The sequence below is a fragment of the Ziziphus jujuba genome, chromosome 6 (assembly GCF_031755915.1).
Source record: "Ziziphus jujuba cultivar Dongzao chromosome 6, ASM3175591v1".
In the NCBI taxonomy this organism is placed as follows: domain Eukaryota; kingdom Viridiplantae; phylum Streptophyta; class Magnoliopsida; order Rosales; family Rhamnaceae; genus Ziziphus; species Ziziphus jujuba.
The window spans coordinates 30,105,832-30,129,347 of record NC_083384.1 but is presented as its reverse complement, the minus strand read 5'-3'; the positions used below and the strand labels follow the sequence as shown (position 1 = coordinate 30,129,347).

General features: G+C 33.6%; 3 protein-coding genes across 15 annotated transcripts; all 3 read left to right on the top strand.

Moving 5' to 3' along the window:
• Window positions 1-2,201: 2,201 nt before the first annotated feature.
• Window positions 2,202-8,966, top strand: LOC107424113 (disease resistance protein RUN1-like). 5 transcript variants are annotated; one of them, XM_060818371.1, is made up of 6 exons: window positions 2,202-3,103; window positions 3,497-4,614; window positions 4,798-5,108; window positions 5,188-6,238; window positions 6,333-7,131; window positions 8,583-8,966. In XM_060818371.1, the coding sequence occupies exons 1-4, from the start codon at window positions 2,583-2,585 to the stop codon at window positions 6,121-6,123; spliced, it is 2,886 nt and encodes a 961-aa protein (XP_060674354.1). In that variant the 5' UTR covers window positions 2,202-2,582; the 3' UTR covers window positions 6,124-6,238; window positions 6,333-7,131; window positions 8,583-8,966. The 5 variants fall into 5 exon arrangements, with proteins under 5 accessions (XP_060674354.1, XP_048320364.2, XP_048320365.2 ...); XM_048464407.2 differs by having other exon boundaries at window positions 2,204-3,103; window positions 3,497-4,610; window positions 4,794-5,108; window positions 6,333-7,127; window positions 8,586-8,966; XM_048464408.2 differs by having other exon boundaries at window positions 2,204-3,103; window positions 3,497-4,610; window positions 4,794-5,108; window positions 6,333-7,127.
• A 711-nt stretch (window positions 8,967-9,677) lies between these two features.
• On the top strand, window positions 9,678-10,388 carry LOC132799337 (TMV resistance protein N-like). Its single transcript, XM_060818372.1, has one exon. It carries the CDS (start codon window positions 9,852-9,854, stop codon window positions 10,386-10,388), a length of 537 nt encoding a protein of 178 aa, XP_060674355.1. The 5' UTR covers window positions 9,678-9,851.
• Window positions 10,389-10,455: 67 nt separating this feature from the next.
• On the top strand, window positions 10,456-21,183 carry LOC132804263 (disease resistance-like protein DSC1). 9 transcript variants are annotated; one of them, XR_009639378.1, is made up of 10 exons: window positions 10,456-11,856; window positions 12,241-12,588; window positions 12,682-13,671; window positions 13,766-14,560; window positions 14,896-17,058; window positions 17,371-17,875; window positions 18,020-18,180; window positions 18,282-18,387; window positions 18,851-18,925; window positions 20,798-21,183. XR_009639378.1 is itself a non-coding variant. In XM_060818370.1 (4 exons), the coding sequence occupies exons 1-4, from the start codon at window positions 10,918-10,920 to the stop codon at window positions 14,411-14,413; spliced, it is 2,925 nt and encodes a 974-aa protein (XP_060674353.1). In that variant the 5' UTR covers window positions 10,456-10,917; the 3' UTR covers window positions 14,414-14,723. The 9 variants fall into 9 exon arrangements, 1 of the variants encoding a protein (XP_060674353.1); XR_009639379.1 differs by having other exon boundaries at window positions 18,282-18,403; XR_009639380.1 differs by having other exon boundaries at window positions 18,282-18,403; window positions 18,784-18,925.
• Window positions 21,184-23,516: the final 2,333 nt, after the last annotated feature.

The following is a 23,516-nucleotide window of genomic DNA, read 5'->3' as shown; positions in this document are numbered from 1 at the left end:
TTTCCACTTTAACATTAAGCAGTGTTTCCTCTGTAGTCACTAAAATGTATGAATACTCCCAAGTATTTTCTCTAAAAAGTTTGTACTGATTTCAACTAATATGCTTGGCTGTGAGATTCAAATCTAAAAAATGACACTTTTTAGATATGTGCAGTGAGAAATTGGGTCTATATATGTGGGCTTGGAAGATAGTCAATCGGCTTTTAAACTTCCATTGATCTTTCAGATTGTGTGATTCTTAATTTTATCCCATATGTTCTTTCTTTTTTACTTTCGTACGCCAGAAGTACTCAGTTGATGTGAAGATTATGAAAGCACTTAATGTGATGTTGTTGCTCGATTCGATGCATGAGGAAGAAGAAAATCTTAAGACTAATCAAAAGTTTGTCTGGCACATTTTTTGATTGCTTAGATAAATCAGTTTTAACTGTTTCATTGCAAAATTGATTTGTAGAAGTTAATATACTCTGTTTACAACATTCTCTGCAGTTAATATTCTCAGTTTACAACATTCATTTCATAGTATTGTCATTGTATTAATTTATCTACTACTTTCACAAATGATAAGGTAATTTCTAAAGGAAGAGCTATTTTCTTTTGTTTGAACTTATTCGTTGGGAGAAGTATTTTGATAGATTTTTCATGTATTGGTGAATTTGTTGATCCACAATTTGGCGTGTCTTTTTACTTGGTTATGAAAAATCTTTTCGTGAGCCATGCAGACACTAGCTTCGTATGGATGGTGTGGTACCTTGGAAAAGTTGTCTTCCTCTTGTCTGATTTCTGATCATGGCATTTGGATGGCCTGTTTTTCTGATGCCAGTATGAAATTTCTTTAACCACTATGAGCCACATACATATATTTGCTGAACAAATTAAACAAAATAAACATTAGATTACAATATGATTCTTAGTTGTTTAATATGAATTTTAAGGGTAAATACATCTTTGCATCCAGTTGAACATTCTTAAGTATTTTTCTGAGTATAATAATCTATGTGTATTTGAAAGTCTTTCTAATTTGTTACTAAAGTTCTCAACAAGCACCGACGTAACTTTTTACTGCAATCTTATCTGTGATGCATGTTTATAACCTGATCTAGTTCTAGTTTTGCTTTGTTGCCTTTTAGTAGCACTGGGATCCAACAAAGCTTTATTTTTGATTTATTTTATTTTTTTAGTTTTTTATGGTTCTACCATTGTCCGCAAAATATTTGCATTCCTATTTTAAACAGTGTATCTATCTGTAGTCGGAAATATGTATGAACTATCCACACATTTTCGTTTTCTATAAAATGTCTGTACAGATTTCAACTACCACTTGACATCAAGATTTAGATCTAGAAAATGTCATTATATTTCATGTGTTCCTTCATATTTCTTCCATGTACTAGAAGTATCCAGCTTTCTATGCAAAGATGCCAGTGATAAAAACATGCCCTCAAGGAAAACCAACTTCATTTATGCCTATGTAAAGAATGCCTAAGATCTGCAAAGGGGCCTCAATTTCTTAATCATTTGTTTGTGAAACATGTTATAAGGATGAGCACAACTAAAGCAAGAATCACAAGTCTCGGCATATTCATTACCTCACTTGCTTTCTCTTTGAACCAATTAAACAGATATCATCCAACCTGAGCTTGAACTTGAATTCATCAAAATTCTGCAAAGTCACATGCATGATCTGTCTGAATTCTGAACTTGTAATAGAAATGGACTAATGACTCCAATTGTGTCAATGAGGGCCAGGTAACCTATATATATATGTGTGTGTGTGTGTGAGTAACGGGAGAGTGCATGAAATAGAAAGAAAGATATGTGGCACTGACACACCACATTCATATCAGGATCATACACTAACCTAAAATTATTAATTCCAATGCTCGACTTCTGATAGTTACTTCAATATTGGAGGCCCAAGTAAGTATGTTAATTTGATTTCTACTATCTGACTTGATCCTAGTTTAAAATTCAATTCCTAATCAAGTCCATTACTAGACCTGTTTTTCAAGTACCTAACCATGGATAAGAGATTAAGAATTTAATTTTAATGGAAGCTAATGTTAATTGTTTCTTGTGAAAGGTAACTTACATGTTGGGTCCGTTTCTTAAGAGTTAAAATTGTTCGAGCTAATGATAACTTAATATGGAATCAAAAACTTTTTTCCTGTGTCTTGCAACAAGAATATCTTTTTTTCTTTAAAAAAAAAAGCCCCTTCATTGGGGGGGAAAAGGAACAAGCAGCTTAACCTCAACGCGAACAACCAGCTTAAATAAGTGGGGCGCATCATCAATTCCCAAACAACCAGCTTAAATGAGTTGGTCAGCTTGATCTTAACGCAATGCAACTGTTATCTTTTGGAAAAGGGCCAAAAGGAAGAGAATCTTTTGGAAAAAAGTTGAATAAACAGGAAAATGAAATGAGTAGCATTAACCCCCCACTCGGTCTGGATGTCTATGTTCAAAGTCCTGGCTGTTTTTCTTGATCTCTAATTTCCTATCTCTATCCTTCTTCACCGACTGTTATCTTATACATAGAAAAAAGCTAAGCAAACTTTCATTTCCATTTGATCATTATAGCCATGGCTTCTTCTTCTTCTCCTTCTCTTTCTTCAGAATTGTCTTGTCTAGTAAAGCAGCATGAGTTCGAAGAAAAGTATGATGTGTTTCTCAGTTTCAGAGGTGGGGATACCCGTGATACTTTTGCTAGTTATCTTTATGGGGCTTTATCTGCAAAGCAAATCTTAACTTTCATGGATCATAAACTCGAGAGAGGTGATGAAATTTCACCCACACTTCGCAAAGCAATCAAGGAATCCAAGATTTGGGTAGTCATTTTCTCAGAAAACTTCGCTTCATCCACATGGTGTTTGGATGAACTTGTGCATATACTTGAATGCAAGAAAATAAATGAGCAGGGCAGTGTTATGCCAATCTTTTATGGCATAGATCCATCGGTTGTACGAAAACAGGAGGGTAGCTATGGAGTTGCATTTTCTGCACATGAAAAACGTTTCAAGGATAGAATGAAGAAGGTACATCAATGGAGGGCTGCTTTAACAGAAGCATCAAATCTGTGTGGGTTGGATTCGAAGAATTTCAGGTGATCACTTTTTAGATATCCCCAAATATCAAATCTAGCTATTTAAGATGAATCTTCTACAAAACACATGTACATGTATATATCATTAAAATCTACTAGCTAGCACTGGTTTAAAATCTTTGACGAACTCATATTATTCTTATTTTTATGATTGTGGAAAAAATGAAAAATCAATTTTATTGTAGAACTCAAATCAAACAAAAATACTCCTAATATTTTTTTTTTTATTAGTAAGAAGAACCAAAACATATATGCAGGAAAAATTTGAACTATGCAAATATAAGTAATACAGAATTAAAATTTCTCGATCTGTTTCTCTATGTAGCTAACTCTTCGTTAGGACTCTGTTTTCTTTTTTCCCACCTAACATTTGTATGATCTTCGTTTTTGTAGGCCTGAGTGCAAGTTAGTTCAAAGGATTGTTGATGATATTTCATTGAAATTGCCTAAATATCTATCAAATGAGCATTCATATGGACACCTCATTGGAATTGAAAAAAAAGTTAAAGAAATTGAATTATTGTTATCAACTGGCTCAAAAGATGTTCATATTGTAGGTATTTGGGGCATGGGAGGTATTGGTAAGACCACCCTGGCTAGTGTTGTATATCAAAGATTATCATATTCTCATTTTGAAGGTTGTTGCTTTCTTTGGAATGTTAGGGAAGAATACGCAAAATATGGACCGAATCATTTGAGAAAAAAACTTTTATCCGAGTTGTTAAATGATGAAGCTATTCTAAGGATGGATTCCCCATTTGTGGCATCACCTTTTATTCTTAACAGACTTAGACGTAAAAAGGTACTCATTATTCTAGATGATGTGGTTAGTTCAATCCAATTAGAAGCTTTAATTCAGGGATACGATAGGCTTGCCCCTAGTAGTAGAATCATTGTTACAACTAGAAATATGCAAGTTATCAAGAAAGTAGCTGATAGATTTTATAAGGTTGATGGATTAAGTCACTTTGAATCTCTGGAGCTCTTCCATCTGCATGCTTTTGGAAAAAATTCTTCTATAATGGGTTATGATCAAATGCTGTTAGAGAGGGTGGCAAGATATGCAAATGGAAATCCATTGGCTCTTAAGGTCTTGGGTTCTTTCCTACATTCCAAAAGCAAAGAAGAATGGGAAATTGCATTAAATAAATTGAAAATAATGCCAAACCGGGAAATCCAAGATGTGTTGAGAATAAGTTACGAGGGACTTGATGATGAAGGGATCAAAAGTACATTTCTTGACATTGCGTGTCTATTTGATCAATCTTTCACTAGAGATCAAGCAGAAAACATGTTAGAGGCCAGTGATTCATTTGTAAAATTAGGAATAAGTGTCCTCATGGATAGGTCTTTAATTGAAAATGGTGTAATAAAAAATGAGTTACGGATGCATGACTTGATACAACAAATGGGTCGGACAATTATTCGTGATGAACATAGAGAACCTGGTAATCGTAGCAGGCTGTATGATGCTAAAGATATCTGCCACGTATTGGAAAGAGCTAAAGTAAGTGAAAATGCATTTCTGATGTCTTCTAAATATGAAATAAATCTTGTGACCCAAAAAAAAAAAAAAAGAAGCAGTAAATAAACTTCTGACCAACAAAATTAGGTGTCTGTACATAGAGTTCTTAATAAATTTTTCTCATATTGTATCCTTAACTAAATTATATGCTGATATGATTGTCAGGGAGCTGCAACAGTTGAATGCATATCACTCAACATGTCTACAATTGACAGAGATGTAAAAGTTTGTCATGCAGCTTTTTCTAAGATGCATAATCTACGAATTCTCCAAATTTACACCTGTGGCCGTAGGGATGATATTAAGTTCAAACTATACCTTCCTCAAGGTCTTGATTCTTATCTTTCTGATAAGCTAAATTATTTTCATTGGGATCTATATCCTTTGAAGTCATTGCCATCGCATTTTACTCTGGAGAATCTTGTTGAACTGATACTACGTGGCAGCCATCTAAAGAAACTTTGGAATCATGAAGTTCAGGTATACTTAATCTATAATTTTAGATGTCAAAAATTCACGAATACTAAATGACTGACGTTTTTTTCTCCATCTGTCACAGTCTCTTCCGGCACTAAGAAGGATGGATCTTAGTTATTCCAAGCTTCTTGCTGAATTACCAGATCTCTCTGTTGCTCCAAATCTGGAAAGTATAAATCTTGAAAGCTGTACAAGTTTGGTTCAGGTTCTTTCATCTCTTCAAAATCTACAGAGGCTTACTAATCTAAATTTGAATGGCTGCACCAAACTCAAAGATATGAAAGAGATGTCAAAAAGCACAGGCCGTTTCTTGGATCTTGAAAAGTTTGGAAGCATTAAGAATTTCTTGAACAACATTGGTCAGCAGAAATTCTCATTTTTCAAAAGTTTTGTTCAAAGATTTACAGGCAATTTATCTCTCTACTCATCTCAGTCCCACATTTCTGAAATAAAGTTTCCAATGAATTTATCAGTTTTGCGTTTGAGTAGGACAGTGATAGAAGCATTGCCACCATCAATTGAGTATATTCCTGGTCTTGTCCTACTAGATTTGAGTGATTGCAAAAGACTTAAAAGTCTTCCAACCAACTTTTGCAATTTGAAATCTCTTGAAGAAGTAAATTTGTCAGGTTGTCTGGAGCTGGATAAATTTCCAGAAATCTTTGAGCCTATGGAACACTTGACATATCTTAACTTACGTGAAACAGGGATTAAAGAATTACCAAAGTCGATTGAAAACCTAGTTTCCCTTCAACAATTCAATATGATATTATGCAAAAATTCTGGATTTCGTCCCAACAGCCGGTGTAACTTAAGAAAGCTTTTGTTGGTAAGCCTCGAGTGGTGTCCTAAACTTCAAAAATTGCCTCCTCTTCCACCTGCTTTGATTGCATTGTGCTTAAACAATTATGAGAGCCAGAAATTGTTACCAGAGCTATGTTATAGGCTGTATGCAAGGTTCTTCACCTCTCCAGAGAACATATCAAATTGGAGGTCTCCATTGTGCAAATATCTATAATATTGGAGAACAAGTAAACTTTCATGGTTGTGAAAAATTGGATCAGAATACAAGCAACAGCATACGCGATCATGCAATAACTCAAATTCTATTTCGTTTGAAATTTGAAGGAATGGTATGTCCATTTCTCTTCCTTTGCTCTTTAATCAGTTATGAAATATTTATAATTTTTCAGCTAGTTAGAATAATTTCCCATATTCGTCATACAGGATATTAATTTCCCATTGGAGATAGACAGCACAACATGTGAATTTCGATATCCAGGAGATGAAATTCCAAAGTGGTTCTGCTACCAAAGTTGTGGCACTTCGATCAATATCAGGCTTCCTCCATATTGGAATAATGACAATTTCTTGGCTTTGGCATTCTGTATTATTCTTGATCCGAATAATATTAACCCTGGTATAACTATTTTCATTGGTAGTAAACTCAATTTCAAAACCATCGATGATGATCGTCTGTGCCAACAATATTGTTATACGAATCTTATGGATTACGAGCATAGTTCAGATCAGGTGATCATGTGGTATGTCAAAGAACTGAATTTGCGAAATTCAAGATTAAGTTGGCCCTCTACTTGTAGCACAGAGGCCTCTTTACATGTATGGCTTGAATATTTTGCCAATGGCGGTGCCATTGGAAGTCGTAGTGAGATTAAGAAGTTTGGGGTTCGGTTTGTATACAATAAAGATATAGAGAGATTTGATCGAGAAACTAAAAGTGAGAATAAGAGACGCTTTGATGAATGTTGTGGAGCAAGTAGTGGAAATGAAGCTTTTGGCTTTCATGATGAAGAAGACCATGATGAATCACATTCTAAGAAAGTCAAGGTTATGTGACTGTTAGAAGATCATGCAGAGCAACTGGGCGTTGAGGAGCCAAAGAAAAACAGAACAATCATGTGCTGTAATTAAGAGACAATTTGGTGATGACTATGAAACCAGTCAATGTGAAATTGTTGGCTCTGACATACGACAAAGATGAAAATCCTTTGATCATTCAAAGTAGGTAAATTAATTTAAACTTGCTTTGTTTTCTTTTGCAAATTATTATCTACAACATGCATTTAGTAGTATTTTAACTATATTAATTTATGGACTAAGATTACAAATTAAGGTAATTTCTGAAGGAAGGTATGGTTTTCTTTTGCACGTGACACGAAAAGGCCAAAAAAAAAAAAACTTATTTTTCACAAAAAAGTATTTTGATTGACTTTTTTGTGTTTATATTGGTGAATTTAGTTTATTCACAATTTGGCGTGTCTTCTATTTTTAGTTTCATGGTATGAAGAAACTGTATGAGCCATGAAGCATGACAACCCTTAGCTTTGTCAAGTGTTTGACGAAATGGGTTTTTGTTGTTGGATGCTCAAACTTGACAAGCTTACTTTTCTAAATTTGAGTGGTTACTCCAATCTTAGAGATCTAAAAGTTAAGTCTAAGAAACTGAAGGTTATATTACTGTTTAAAAGGTGGCAAGATGCAGAGAATTTGGATGTTGAGCAACCATAAAACAGAACAATACCATAAAATACCTTAATTAAAGTTTCTCAGATAATTATGAAAGCACTGAAAGTAAAAAATTGTTGGCTCTGATGTATGTGGAAGAAGAAAATCAAACATATTCACTGCTTAAGTAAATTAATTTAAACTAGTTTTTTGTTTGCAATATAAGTTAAAATATACCCTGTTTACAACATGCATTTTCACCATATTTTAGTTTTATTAATTTTATAAACTAAGTCTATAAATTTTATGTTAATTTTTAAATGAAAAGTTTGATTTCTTTAGTTTTAAATTAATCGGTAGAATTTAATATACTCTGTTTAAGGCATTTATTTCATAGTATTTTAGTTGTATTAATTTATAAACCATATTTACAAATTATAAGGTAATTTTCTAAGCGAAAAGTAGTAGTTCTTTCTTCCTCTTGTCTTTTTTCTGACCTTGGCACAGGAAATGCCTTGTTTTTGTAATATCGGTATGAATTTCTTTAACAACTATGAGCCATATTACATACAATTGTAGAGAAAATTCTAAAACTATATATGGAATATATTACCTGGATATTAGTTTGTTTATGATGCGTTCTTGATATAAAACTTGCTGAGTATAATATTTATCTGTTTGATTTGATCTTTTTTCCTGGTATGGCTGTATTCCGTGCCAAGTGATTGATAAAATGTGTTCATGCATGATTGGTAATTTTTGTGTTTAGAAATGTTTGCCAAATGAATACTCTTTTCCATCACTAGTTAAATAGTAGATTCTGACTCAGTATATATGGATTTGCTTTAAAAATTAGATAATGCCAATCTGCCAAAATAAATCTTTTTTTTCTTTCTGGTCAAGGCATCAACTTGCATGTATTTGAAAGATTTGTTTGGAGCTTGCTGCTGTTTCTCTCTTGTAATTTGTTCCTTCAACTGATCATAATCAATCTCTATCTTTCAACTTGAGCAGTACCATTGACTTAATACATGGACACCTTTGCAACATGCAATTTGACACTTGGGAGCCTTTTAATTTTCTTGGTAAACGATGGTGTTGGCCTCTATAAGTATTGACTCATTTCATTTTGATTGATTTTGTTATTGATTTTGAAATTGCTCAATCTGGATTGTATCATTATTATTATTATTATTTTCACTTTTTGAGGGGCAATGTGGTGTAATATTTAGCAAGCAAGTTTTATGGCCATTCTCCAGTTTGCTTATGTGTCAAACTATAAGACTATCCCCGAAGTTTGTTCCTTATATATGGCCTTTAGGAAATGATCCATAAAATATACAGGCTTTTAAACTTCCATTAATCCTCCAGATTGTGGGATTATTTATTCTCATATGTTCGTTCTTGTTTCTTTCATATCCTAGAAGTACTCTGTTTACTCTGTTTCCTATGGAAAGAAAGAAAGACTAATATAAAACTGGTGCTTTAATTAATAAATAATAAATAAAAATAAAAAATGAAAAAATGGAAAATGAAAAAAGCTAAGTTTCATTAAGAAAAAGCCTAAGGTTCTTCATAATATACATAACAAACATGGTAGACAAAACAAGTACCATTGACGCTAATAATCCCATTTTACAAACCATATCCAAAATTTCAATGTCGGTGATTATCTGTGATTCTTCAAAATTTGCACGTCAAAAATGCCCATAAGAATGAGCACAACTAAAGCAACAATCTAAACATATTCATTGTAATTTTACCCATTTACACTCCAAAGTATTGACTTTCCCCTGCTTCTCTCAATCTCCCCAAAAGAACAAAGGTCTTACTGACCTTTTACAATACATACAGTTTTTTTTTTTTTTTTTTTTAATCTTGGATGAAACCATAATTCCTAACAACAGTTGAAAGTGATTCAAACCAAAATTCCTAACAAATCACGGGGGAAAAAAAAAAGAAAAAGAAAAAAAGAAATGAATGAAGTTGTTATCTCTCAAAATTAATTAATTAAAAAAAAAAACAGAAATCTAATGGGCCCTGCCCATTGGCCCAAATCTCCCCCACTAATGGGCCTGCGCTATGATCCCCTGTGCGCATAGTTGTGTTGTAAAAAATAATTAAAAAAAAGAGGTCATTGACCGCTGACTTATTGTTGTAACTTGACTCCCAGTCTTTTTCGTCAACAACTTATAGTTCACCAAGGAGAGAGAGTTTAAACATTTTCTTGGATCTAGTTTATGAAGTCTGATCCACATTGATCTCTGTATCTACCTAAACATGGCTTCTTCTTCTTCTTCTTCTCTTTCCTCAGCAATCTCAATTCAAGAAAAGTACGATGTGTTTTTGAGTTTCAGAGGTGAAGACACCCGCAATCAATTTGCTAGCTATCTTTATGCTGCTTTATCTGCAAAGCATATCTCAACTTTCATGGATGATCATCAACTTGAGAGAGGGGATCAAATTTCACCAACGCTTAGGAAAGCAATCCATGAATCCAAGATTTGGGTAATCATTTTCTCGGAAAACTTTGCTTCATCCACATGGTGTTTGGATGAGCTTGCGGAGATACTTGAATGCAAGAAAAGAAATGAGCAGGGTACTGTTATGCCCATCTTCTATGGTATAGATCCATCGGCTGTACGGAAACAGGAGGGTAGCTATGGAGTTACATTTCAAGAATTGGAAAAACGTTTTGAGGATAGAATGGAGAAGGTGAAACTATGGAGGGCTGCTTTAACAGAAGCATCCAATCTATGTGGCTTGGATTCAAAGGATTTAATGGTTTTCTATATATATGTCCTAATTACTAATTAATGCTAGCTATTTAAGATGAATCCTCTACAAAATTATATAATAATCACACGGTATATATATTTACAACCGAAAACAGTACTGTTTGGTGGAAGTCTTGCAAGAAATTTCTAAATCATAACTAATCTGTGTAAACCATCCATCTTTTCTTTGCTTTAACTAACTCTATTTGCTTGCCAGTTTCTCTATCTTTGCTTTAATGAAAATCGGTCAAAAATAGTACACCTTTTACTTTTTCTTGCCAAGAACAAGCATAAAAAATATAGAGAATTGAAGAATGCAAATAAAACACTAGAGAATTAGTGCTCTCTCTTTTTCTCCAAATACCTAACTTCCTGTATCATCTTCACCATGTAGGCCCGAGTGCAAGTTAGTTCAAAGGATTGTTGAAGATGTTTTATTGAAATTGCCTAAATATATCTCAAATGAGCATTTCTATGGGCACCTCATTGGGATTGGAAAAAAAGTCGAAGAAATTGAATTGTCATTATCCATTGGGTCAACAGATGTTCATATTGTAGGAATTTGGGGGATGGGAGGTATTGGTAAGACTACTCTTGCTAGTGTTGTATATCAAAGATTATCATATTCTCAATTCAAAGGTTGCTGCTTTATTTGGAATGTTAGGGAAGAATATGCAAGACATGGGGCCAATCATTTAAGAAAAAAACTTTTATCTGAGTTGTTAAACGATGAAGCTATTCTAAAGATGGATTCCCCATTTGTAGCATCTCCATGTATTCTTGATAGACTTAGACATACAAAGGTACTCATTGTTCTGGACGATGTGGATAGTTCAAACCAATTAGAAGCTTTAGTTGAAGGGTATTATCGGCTTGCCCCTGGAAGTAGAATCATTGTTACAACTAGAAATATGCAGGTGCTAAAGAAAGTGACTGATAGATTTTACAAGGTTGAGCTATTAAATCACGCTGAATCTCTTGAACTCTTCCGTTTACATGCTTTTGGCAAAAATTCTCCAGTAATTGATGATGAAATGGTGTTAGAAGTGACAAGATATGCAAATGGAAATCCATTAGCTCTTAAGGTCTTGGGTTCTTTCCTTCACTCCAAAAGCAAAGAAGAATGGAAAATTGCATTGAATAAATTGAAAATAATTCCAAACCGAGAAATCCAAGATGTGTTGAAAATAAGTTATGAAGGACTGGATGATAAAGAGATTCAAAGTATATTTCTTGACATTGCATGTCTATTTGATCAATCTTTTACAAGAGATCATGTAGAAAGCATATTAAAGGCCAGTGATCCGTTTGTGAAAATAGCAATAAGTGTTCTCATCGATAGGTCTTTAATTGAAAACAGGGTAAGTCCTATAGGAAACAAGTTATGGATGCATGATTTGATACGACAAATGGGTCGAACAATTGTTTGTGATGAACATAAAGAGCCTGGAAATCGCAGTAGGTTGTGGGATCCTAAAGACATCTGCCACGTATTGGAAAGAGATACAGTAAGTGAAAAAGCATTGTTGATTTATATAAACATGAATATATCTTTTGGCAAGAAAAGAACGGCAAACAAACTTCTGACTAGCAAAACTAGGTGTCTATATGTATGTTGAGTTCCTAATAAATCTTCTTATATTGTGTTGACGGTTAATGTGCCGTAAAAGTTCAAAGTTAACTTTGGATTTGTAAAAGCTAACTAGAGAAAATAGAAAAATAAAATAAAAAGAAAAATGCTTTTTACCTCCTCTGTTTTTACTCTGCTGATTATACCGTTGCTGCAATATATACATGCTTGTTCTATATATTTATTCCATTTCAGGTCACAGTTAGCTGTTCAACAGCCAACAAATTGTATCCAACTATGTTAATGTTGATTTGTTTGTCAGGGAACTGCAATGGTTGAAGGCATATCGCTCAACATGTGTAGAATGAACAGAGATGTGAAAGTTCATCGTGCCGCCTTTTCTATGATGTACAATCTACGAATTTTCAAAATCTTTGTTTGCCATAATATGAATGAGAATAAGTGGTACATTTGTGACTGTAAAGACAAGAATAAGTTCAAACTATACCTTCCTCAAGGTCTTGATTCTTATCTTTCTGATAAGCTAAATTATTTTCAATGGGATCTATACCCTTTGAGATCGTTGCCATCACATGTCAGCTTGGAGAATCTTGTTGAACTGATTCTACGTGGCAGCCGTCTTCAAAGACTTTGGAATCATGGAGTTCAGGTATATTTAATTTGATCTATCGTTTTAGAAGCTAAAAACAACTCTTTAACCTTTTTTTTTTTTGTTTTTTTTTTCCCTCTCTATCTGTCACAGTCTCTACTGGTATTAAGAAAGATCGACCTTAGTTATTCCAAGATGCTTAATGAAATACCAGATATGTCTCTTGCTCCAAATCTGGAAAGCATAAATTTTGAAGGCTGTACAAGTTTGGTTAAGGTTCTTTCATCTGTTGAAAATCTGCACAGGCTTACTTATCTAAATTTGAATAGTTGCTCCAAACTAAGAGATCTGAAAGAGATATCAAGGAACACATGGTATTGGGATATTGTAAACTTTATAAACAACTTACCTCTCTACTCATCTCAGGCCCACATTTATCAGACGTTTCCAGTGAACTTAACAGACTTACATTTGGATTGGACAGCAATAGAAGAAGTGCCCCCATCAATTTGGCATCTCTCTAGTCTTGTTCGATTGGATTTGAATTATTGCTCTGGACTTGAAAGTATTTCTACCAGCATCTGTAAGTTGATATCTCTTGAATCTCAAAGATTGTGTGGTTGTGTAAAACTATTTAAGTTTCCGGAAATCTTAGAGCCTATGGAACATCTTACATATCTTGAATTAGGTCACTCACCGATTCAAGAGTTACCAGAGTCAATTAAAAATCTAGTTTCTCTCAGAAGATTATGTATCTTTAGCTGTAAAAACATTGAGTTTCTCCCCACCAGCCTGTGTAATTTAAGAAAACTTGAGCATATAAACATCCAGAGGTGCTCAAACCTTAAAAAGTTGCCTCCCCTTCCAAATGCTTCACTCAGTTTGTTGTTAGACCATAATGAAAGGCTGAAATCATTACCTGAGCTTCCATCATCATGTTTTTGTCTGTCTGCAATATGCTGCACGTCACTAGAGACCATACCAAATTGGAAGGCTCCATTATTACACCATCTAAGTAGCAATCATAGTCGAGGGCAAATCAACTTTTATGGTTGTGAAAAATTGGATCAGAATACACGCAACATCATACTGGCTGGCCGTGGAATATTTCAAATTCTGTCTGGTTTAAAATTTGGAAGAATGGTATGTCCCTTTCTCTTCTTTTGCTCTTGTAATCAGTTATTAATATATTTATAACTTTTCAGCAAGATTGATTAATTTCCCATTCATGATACAGTGTGACGATTTTGAATTTTGTTATCCTGGCGATGAAATTCCAAAGTGGTTCAGCTACCAAAGTGGCAGTACCTCAATGAATATTAGGCTTCCTCCATATTGGAATAATGACAACTTCTTGGGTTTGGCTTTCTGTGTTGTTATTTACCAGCATAAAATTATCGACCATCCTCTGTTTCTCGGAATTGGTTGTAAACTCAATTTCAAAACCATCCCTGATAGTCTTCTGTGTGAGCATGATTCTTTTATGCGTCTTGGGGGCGACGACGATAGTTCAGATCACGTGGTCATGTGGTATGTCGAAGAACTGACTTTGCAAAATTCAGGACTAAGTTGGCGCTCAAATTGTTGCACCATGGCCTGTTTACATTTGTCGCTTGAATGTGGATACTGTCATGATGTTGATGAGGATGTTAACGTCAATTACAATGATGATACCTACATAGATGGAAATGAATATGGGGAGATTAAGAAATTTGGGGTTTGGTTTGTATACAAGGAAGATATAGAGAGATTTGATGTAGATACTAAAAGTAAAAATAAGAGACGCTTTGACGAATGTTGCGAAACCAGTGGAAGTGAAGGCTCTCATGGTATAGAAAATGATGTATTGCATTCGAAGAAACTCAAGGTTATGTCACTTATATGACTGTTAAGAGATTATAGAGCAATTGAATGTTGAGGAGCCCAAAAAATAAAAAAATAAAAATTCTGTGCTACAACTAAACTAAGAAGCAGGCTTTGATCATGAATTGAGATTATGTAGCCAGTTTCTCGGTGATCTGTGACCACTTAGGTAAGTCAATTGAAAGTCTTTTTTTTTTTTTTTTTGCTGCAATTTAATTTGTACAAAGTTGAGGTACACTGTTCACAACATGCATTCAGTAGTATTTTAATTATATTAATTTATAACCAGGTTTACAAACTACATGGTAATTTCTAAAGAAAGGTTGGCTATCTTTGGTTTGAAATGATACAATACATGCACAACAACAACAACAACAACAACAACAAAAAAGAAAAAAAAAAACAAAAAGAAAAAAAGAAAAAACAACGCTATTTGTTACAAAAATTCTTTTCATGTACATATAGGTGAATTTTGTTTTTACAAAATTTGCATGTCTTTTCTAGTTTCAGGCTATGAAGAAACTGTGTACCTATGCAGCATGAGTGCATGACAGCCTTAACATTGAAATTACAAAGTTCTCTTCCCCTTGTTATTTTTCTGATCTTGGCATAGAAAACCCTGTTTGTGTGATATCAATATGAATTTCTTTCACTACGAACCATTTTACATATATTTGGAGAGAAAATTAAATAAAATATAGAATGTATTACTTTTTGCATATGATTCTGAGTTGTTTGTGATGAATTTTTTTTGTGTAAAATACATTGAGTTGAACATTCTTATCTTTCTGAGTTTATAATATTTATCTATTTGATTTAATTTCCTTGTTTGATACTATTCTGTGCCAAAGTGTTAGATAAAATGTGTTTATGCATAGTTGGTCATTTTTGTATTTTGAATTGTTTGCCTAAATGAGTACTCTTTCCATTACTAGCTAAACAATAGATTCTGACTCAGCATTTAGATTTGATTTTGCATTGGATAAAAAGGTAATTTCGAAAGGAAAAGTTTTTTTTTCTTTTGTTTGAAATGATATAAAGAGAGGGAAAATAAAAAATAAAAAATAAAGTTGTTATGAAAAGCATTTTGATGGATTTTTCATTTATCGGTTTGTGTTTTTTTATAGATTTAGGCTATGAAGAATCCATCACAACACAGCTTCATAGGAATGGTGTAGCATCAATTTCTTTAACTTCTAATACTATGAGTCATTTTGCAGAGAAGTGAACACAATATAGAAATATATTACATATGGATATGATTCTGTAATAAGACAAGTTATATGGTTAAGCAATTTTGCTATAGTACCGTTCACATCCACGTTATCAAGGTAACTCCTTTCCCCATTAAGTAATGAAGTTGCCGCTGTTACCGAAATTACATATTATTTTTTTAACATTAAGTAATTGATACAATATGCAGAGCTTAAACCAGAGTTAACTCAAACTTAGCTAATTAACCGTCTGACTCAGCTTTGATAAAAAACAGAGTTAGTGATCAATGTTACAACCACATATACCCAATAAGACCGGCATTGACTGCTGACTTTGTGACTTCTTGTTTGTTTTTTACTTTTTTTTTTTTTTTTTTCAAACAACTTGTAGTTCACGAGGAGAGCTAGAATTTAAACAATTCTTGAATCTTCTCCTTTTACACTTTTCCGCCCTTTTTTTTTTCTTTTATACATATTTTAGAACCAAATATGGGATTTTAAAATCCTTGCACTTTTTGTTTCCTTTTATTCCTCACTATATTTTCTCTGCTTATAATCAAAAGTGTTATCTTTATTGATCTCTGTTTAAGTCTGAGTTACTATGTTTTTCTCCTGTCTCCCAGCTTGAGGATCCCTTAATAGCTGGACTAGGACTTTATATTTAGACTAAGACTTTATATTCAAAAGATACACTCATATCGGCATTGACCGCCGACTTTAAACTCGGACTTTATATTCACATATCGGCATTGACCGCTGACTCACACTTATAAGTGTTATCTAGGTTTTTTGGTCGACAATTTGCAGCTTACTGAGGGGGGAAGAGAGAGAGCGAGAGAGAGAGAGAGAGAGAGAGAGAATCTACATTATAAAGTTCTCCATATTGAGCTTTGTATCTACACCATTCTTCACTAAGAAAGCTTTAATTTGTAAACATGGCTTCTTCTTCTTCTTGTCTTTCTTCCGCAATCTTTCCTCAACAAAAGCATGAGATTCAAGAAAAATATTATGTGTTTCTTAGTTTTAGAGGTGAAGACACCCGCCATCAATTTGTAAGCCATCTTTATGCTGCTTTATCTGCAAAGCATATTTCAACTTTCATGGATGATCATGAACTTCAGATCGGTGATGAAATTTCACACACACTTAGCAAAGCAATCCATGATTCCAAAATCTGGATTATCATTTTCTCATAAAATTATGCTTTCATCTATGTGGTGTTTGAATGAACCGGTGGAAATTCTTGAATGCAAGAAAAGGAATGAGCAGAGTGTTGTCATTCCAATCTTTTATGGTATAGATCCATCGGATGTACGAAAACAGGAGGGAAGTTGTAAAGTTGCATTTGCTAAACTTGAAGAACGTTTTAAAGACGGAATGGAGAAGATGCATCAATGGAGGGCTGCAAGACAGAAGCGTCTAATCTATGTGGATTGGATTCAAAGAGTTTCATGTAATTAATTTATTGGATTTTTTCGAAAAATAGCCACCATATAAATGTAAACTTTAAAAATAGCAAATTTTTTTTTTTTTTTTAAACTAACCCACTTTTAACCAATTTAGACCAGAATACCCTTCATAAAGATTTTTTTCTTTTCTTTCTTTTCACTATCAAAACGCGTGTGTTTTTATTTTTTATTTTTTTGTTGTTTTTGGTTTTTTTTCTACTTTCCCTTTCAACAGCTAGGGATTCTTTCTACTTTCCCTTTCAAACACCTTCTCTGTGCTCTCAACACCAATGATATCGCTTTCTCTATTTCCACAGATTTCCTCCATTTTTGAACACCGCATCTGCAAAACAAACTGTAAAGAAGCAGCCAAATACGAGGTCACGAAACCATCTGTTTTCACCTTCTACCCAATTCAGGTCTCCAATCGCATTTCTTCAATAGATCTCGGCTCTTGGAGTCAGGTTTCCTTCTCTTCTCTTCCTCCTCTTCTCTCCATTTACACCCCTGCTCTCTCTCTCTCTCTCCCTCTCTCTCTTTTATCTTCTTCAACCTCTGGAAAACCTAGCTTACAGTTTCTTTTCAAATAGCAAGGGGTTTGAATTATCTACATGAGAATTATAAATTGAAGATGGCACATAGGGGTATTAAAACTGCTAATATCCTTGTTGGTGATGCTCTAAACGCTAAGATATCAGACTTTGCTAATATCCTTGTTGATGATGCTCTAAACGCTAAGATATCAGACTTTGGGAATCCTATCCTTTATGCAGAGGATGGATAGGACAATGAATTTAAGGTCATCAAAGTAAAAGCAACACGGTGAGTAAACAAAGAACTAGTACCCCCTTTGAACTTAATTTGTACTAATTTGTAAATGAAATGGCTATTTAATTTTATACATATAATCAAATTCTAAGGGAAAGAACAAGTACTATAACAACCAGTATTTCTGGATTGATACAGTGGATACATCATAAATGGCTCTTGAGTACCCAATGTACGGAAAGATATCGCAAACATACTATGTCTATGGTTATGGTGTTGTTGTACTTGAAATTGTTAGTGCGAAGAAAAATGCAGAAAATAAATTCAACCAGAAGCAACATGAGTTTCTGGCAGAGGAGGTAAGCAAGTAGAGAAGCATGGCTGCAAACTTATTAAACTTCAATATTATGTGTTAATTAACTTAATTTGTTTAAATATATATTGCAAGTTTGTCTTGCAGAATCAAAACACAAGCTGCTGGAATTAGTGGATAATTGACCATCTTAACATTAGCAGTGAAGTGCACCAATATATTCACCACTGTCAGACCCACAACGTCTGATGTTGTAAGTTCTCTCACTGGTATGAAAACCATTAACGAAATCTCTATGCTTTCCTCCATGATAAGATCTCCCAGAATCTTTGCAAAAACTGTTTCCAATCTCTTCTTCATGACGATGAACAACCACCACCTTGTTGTTTTCCCAAACTATGCATAATGTTCGAATATTTCTAGAATGTATAGCATAGAAACATTCTGTTTATGAATAATGCAGACGATCTTTTAGATGCATCCACTTCTTTCTGTTTATGCGAATGCCTGCACAAATGTGCAAGTGCATGTTTTATTTTTTTTTTCCTTTTATTTTTTTTTTCATGTTGTTTTGAAGTTGATCCAAATTTCCTATGGTTGCTTTGCTTTGTCTCTCTTCAAGAATAAGTAATGCGAAATTTTCTGCCAGGCTGTTAGAGAATAGTTAGTACAACTGATGTTTAAAACATTTAACATATCGAGCTTCTATGCTTCAGAGCAAGCAGTATTGTCACTCTATGCAGTAGGATGAATCTCAGGATGCACTGTTGATATTGGCCATGGAAAGATAGGTATATTTTCTATTCAGCCTTTAAGCTTATGAGAATCGGTTACTAATCAATTCTGGATTTAATGAATGTTTTTATAAGCTATTTTTATAATTGTTTTATTTTTCATTGTAGAGCAAATCTTATGTTCACCTTATCCTGTCTAGCATATAATGGCTGAGATTAGAATATCAGTATTGATGGATATGTTAATGGTCCAATATCTGGATACATGTGCAGTTATAATTGTTTAGATGCTCAATATGCAATGTATTGTTTTATTTTATTTTTAAATTCTACAACAAAGAATTTTTTTACATTTTTTAGCAATCACTATCCCATTATAACAAGTGAAAAGTCATAAGCAGAATGCTTTATAGAGCGTTAGGTCATTAATATGTGATAGTCATGACTAACAACTATAAAACCGGTGGCTTTGATTTAAGTGTTAGTTTTTCTATTTTATGTCTTTCTATAAAAATTAAGAAATGAATGGTGAAAATGTTGCAAGTACTAGAGTACAGAATCTGAAATGATTGCATGTCACACTCACATTATATTCTGCCTATTCTTGACACGTTTTTTTAATGTATATTTGTTGGTTTTAATACTCTGCACAGTTCAGCATATTTAGTGGTTTTAGACTTTGGACACTTCAGCGAAAGCCAGGATGATGGGGTTCATTTGATAATTTGGCCTTCAAGAAACTTCATAAATAGTAATTGACCACTCTATTGCTAATTTGCGCAAGTCTACATATTCATAGTTTGATTGATCTTGGAAGGAAACTATTAACCTTTGTCCTTGGTGAGGTGTGGCATGTGCCTCATAGAATTCGTGCATGAATACAGTTTCTTTTATATTTCTTTTCCTGTAATTATGGAAAAAATAATTAATACCTATGAGAAATGGCAAAGTGAAAATTACATAAGAGGGGAAGAAGAGTGGAATATAGATAAAAGAATAAGGTTGAAATATCAATTAAAATTCCAACACCAAAATAATAAACTGATGCTGTCATAACAAGTATTGTGTGTCTTGTAGTCAAGTGGTAGGTGGCTCTAGATTCCTCTTAAATTTTGTTTGGGGTGTATGTTTAAAGAAAGGTTAAAGCTGTTTCTATGTTTTAAGTTTGTAATTTTTATTTCGTCAGTATTGTTAGGAAGGATATCACAAAATTCTCAAAAATTGTATCATTTACTTTCTTTATGTAAGGGACATTTTTTTTTTTTTGGTATATATGCAATATGCTTTAAGGCATTAGGTGTATTCTTAATTAAAGGAGTGGAAGTTGTGTTTGTTTAAAAGAATGATAAGGTCATTTCTCCATGTTTGGGGCTTGTCTTGTTTCATTGCACCTAAAGGTGTGTCTACTTAAATTCTATACTTGGGTTGGCTACTTGTCATGCAAACAATAATTCATAAACTTCTTTTGTTTTCTTTCTCTTATTTGTAATTTCTGATGCTTGTGGTGGAAAATTTTCTCCTTTTAAAGTCAAACAATTTTGACAGTCAGCTCCTAATGCAGTTTTAAAATACAATATCTACTCATAATTCCCCTTCTCTGGTTCTTGAGTTATTTTATGATCTTTTGATGGCAATGAATGGATAAAGTGGATAAGAAGGATTTAACAAATATTAGAGGAAACTAGGTATGATCTCACTGTTATCTATGCTACAAATTAAACTTTGACTGTTCAATATGCTTTTAATTTTTTTCTTTCTTTTTTTTTGAAAAATTCCAAGAGAGGTTTTTAATGGTGTTTTTTTCTTTTTTCTTTTTTCCCCTTTGGTGACGTCATTAAGAATTTGAGGACTTGCATATGGCATTAACAATATGATCTATATATAAATAATTAAGTTTTGTTGCTAATATTGATTTTCTATTTCTTTCAGCATTGGAGAAGCAAGTAATAGATCCAGTAGAAAATTGAAGCACAAAATTTGCAATCGTAGAGTTACAAGTGCATGCTAAGAAAATTACATACACATTCACAGAGATAGAGAAAGAGAGAGATAAATAGAGTTCTTCCGGAGGAAGTATGCTCATGAGGCTTACAACAAAGAACTAAGCATATGAGCTGGGTGGTGATGCATTTTTCTTTACTTTTGTCATGTTTATAGATGCATTTTTTTTTTCTTTCTAATATTAGCCTTTGAGTAGTAAAGATAATGGTGAATTATAATGTTCATTTAACGAAGATAACGATGTGTTATTGATGTAATGATAACTAATTGACCTTATTGAAAATGTGCCATGTTTATTTATTAGAATTCCATTATGCACAAACATCTTACGAGCTCAATTGCAGATTCTGTAAAATTTTTCGCTTGTCGGAAAATATTTCCTTTAGGCGGAAAAATTTTCCTCTTGGTGGAAATCCCATATAGAGACCAATTGAAGCTTCTGGATAATTTTCCGCCAGGCGGAAATTTTTTTCCCCGAACAGAAATCGTTTTCCTCCTGTTGGAAAATATTTCCATCCAGCGGAAATTGTTGCATAATATTTACTCCTATCGGAAACTAATTTTTTCCATTTGAAAAATCAATTTCTAATAGATTATTTAAGTTAATAGTGGGGTAAAAAAATTGAAAGTGGAGACAAATGTTATATAAGATGAAGATGGATTTAACAAAAAATGTTATACATTTGTTTAAAGGAAAGAAAAAATGATATACATTTTTTTTTTCTTTTCAAAATCATTTGGACATTTCATAAAATGAGATGTAAACTAAAGATTTAAAATCAACTTTAGAAAGCCTATTTTCATTTGGGATTAAATTCTTAAAAAAAAAAATTATTAATAAATTTTCCACAGTCAAGTAAATAATATAATATCCAAGATATGAAATATTATCAAAACATATTAAACCATAACACTAAATTAAAACTTCCTAATTCGAAGCATAAGACAATGGATTTGTACATCTCTGCCTATAATGTCCAACACCACCGCATCGGCTACATTTACATCCGATAACATCTTCACCTTCGGATTGTATGCGTTGCATAGTCGGCCTACCGGCTCACCTACGTGTCCATCTCAGTGGAAGAACAATACGACTTGCCACATCATCCGAAGCATGCCACTATTTGTCAACTAACACAAGATAAATGGATTTAGTATAAGCTGTACGATATGCATCGGTGGTGTAGTAATGAGAACACATGCCATAAGGAGCAATTCTACGTTCTCTACAAGTGGCAATACAATGATCATAAGGATATTGATCAAGATCGAAGATTTTGCATGAGCATGTTTTTGATTGGAGATTAACTGTACCCCTCAAACTCCCACCTTCCACAAGAAATTCATACATATTAATGGCCTCCACACGTAGTCCGATAGACCCCAAATTTTGTAGTTTGAGTTGCTTTTCCATATGGTCAGTCATAGGCTTCGTCAATTTTGCACTTGCAGTACGTCGCTCATAAAACCATCTTTGCAATAAATCCCATATGTGCTCAATTTATGCTACTATTGGCATCTCTCTAGCATCTAGCAAAATACCATTCAAGCTTTCTGCAATATTGGTGGTCATGATAGTGTACCTTCTATATGGAGAAAGAGAATGTGCCCATCTTGTAGGGTCACATGACAGAATGTACTGGGCAGCCCTACTATTTTTCACCTCAATTTGCCCCATATAAAACTCAAAATCTTCAACCAATATACACTAGCTGCGAGCATGAAACATTGTATTATTGTTTCATCTTTCGCATGTCCATTTCCTTTAATATTTATGCTTATATGGTAAGTGCACAGTGCATGGTATGCATTAGGAAAAACTTTGCGTAATGCTTTTTCAGTAGCAGGTTGTCTATCACTCACAAACATTAAATCCGGGAAATCTCCAATGGCATCCTTGAGATTTTGGAAAAACCATGTATATGCTTGCTCGTTATCTCCATCTCCAATGCTGAAAGCCAAAGGATATATTTGCTTATTGCCATCCATGCCCGATGCAATATACATTTACCCTTTGTATTTCCCTTTCAATGTAGTCGCATCAACAGCCAATACGGGTCTTATGTGGGATATAAATCCCCTAATGCTTGCTCCAATCGCCATAAAGAAATATACAAAATTGTTATTATCATCTGTTTTGATACGTGTAAGAGTCCTAGGGTTCTTTGACACGAACTCATAATAGTAGGCAGGCAACTTAGCAAAATTCTCCTCTAGAGATTCCCTAACACTGTTAAGTGCATACTCTTTACCTTTCCATGCTTTGTTGTAGCTTATATTCATCCCATATTTCTATAAAAAATCATGTTGAATTTTTTTGGGTTTGTAAACACGTGCAATCCCTTTATTTTTAGATTTGATACGTTGCCTGATAACCCGGCTACTAGCCTACTTATGTTCTCGATGTACGATATCTAACGAGCAATTGTGTACATTATCAAAACTTCTCACAACAAATATGTCTCCATTTTTAAATGTGGTTACACATAGTCGCCATTTACAAGTATTTTCCAAGCATACAACCTCATACCGTTGTGTAGTTGACCGTGTCACCTTAAACTCCTTATTTTCAGGCATGCAATAGATACTCAGTTTATTCTGTAAGTTATGTTTGTTGCAAAATTATTATCCAACTACTATGCTC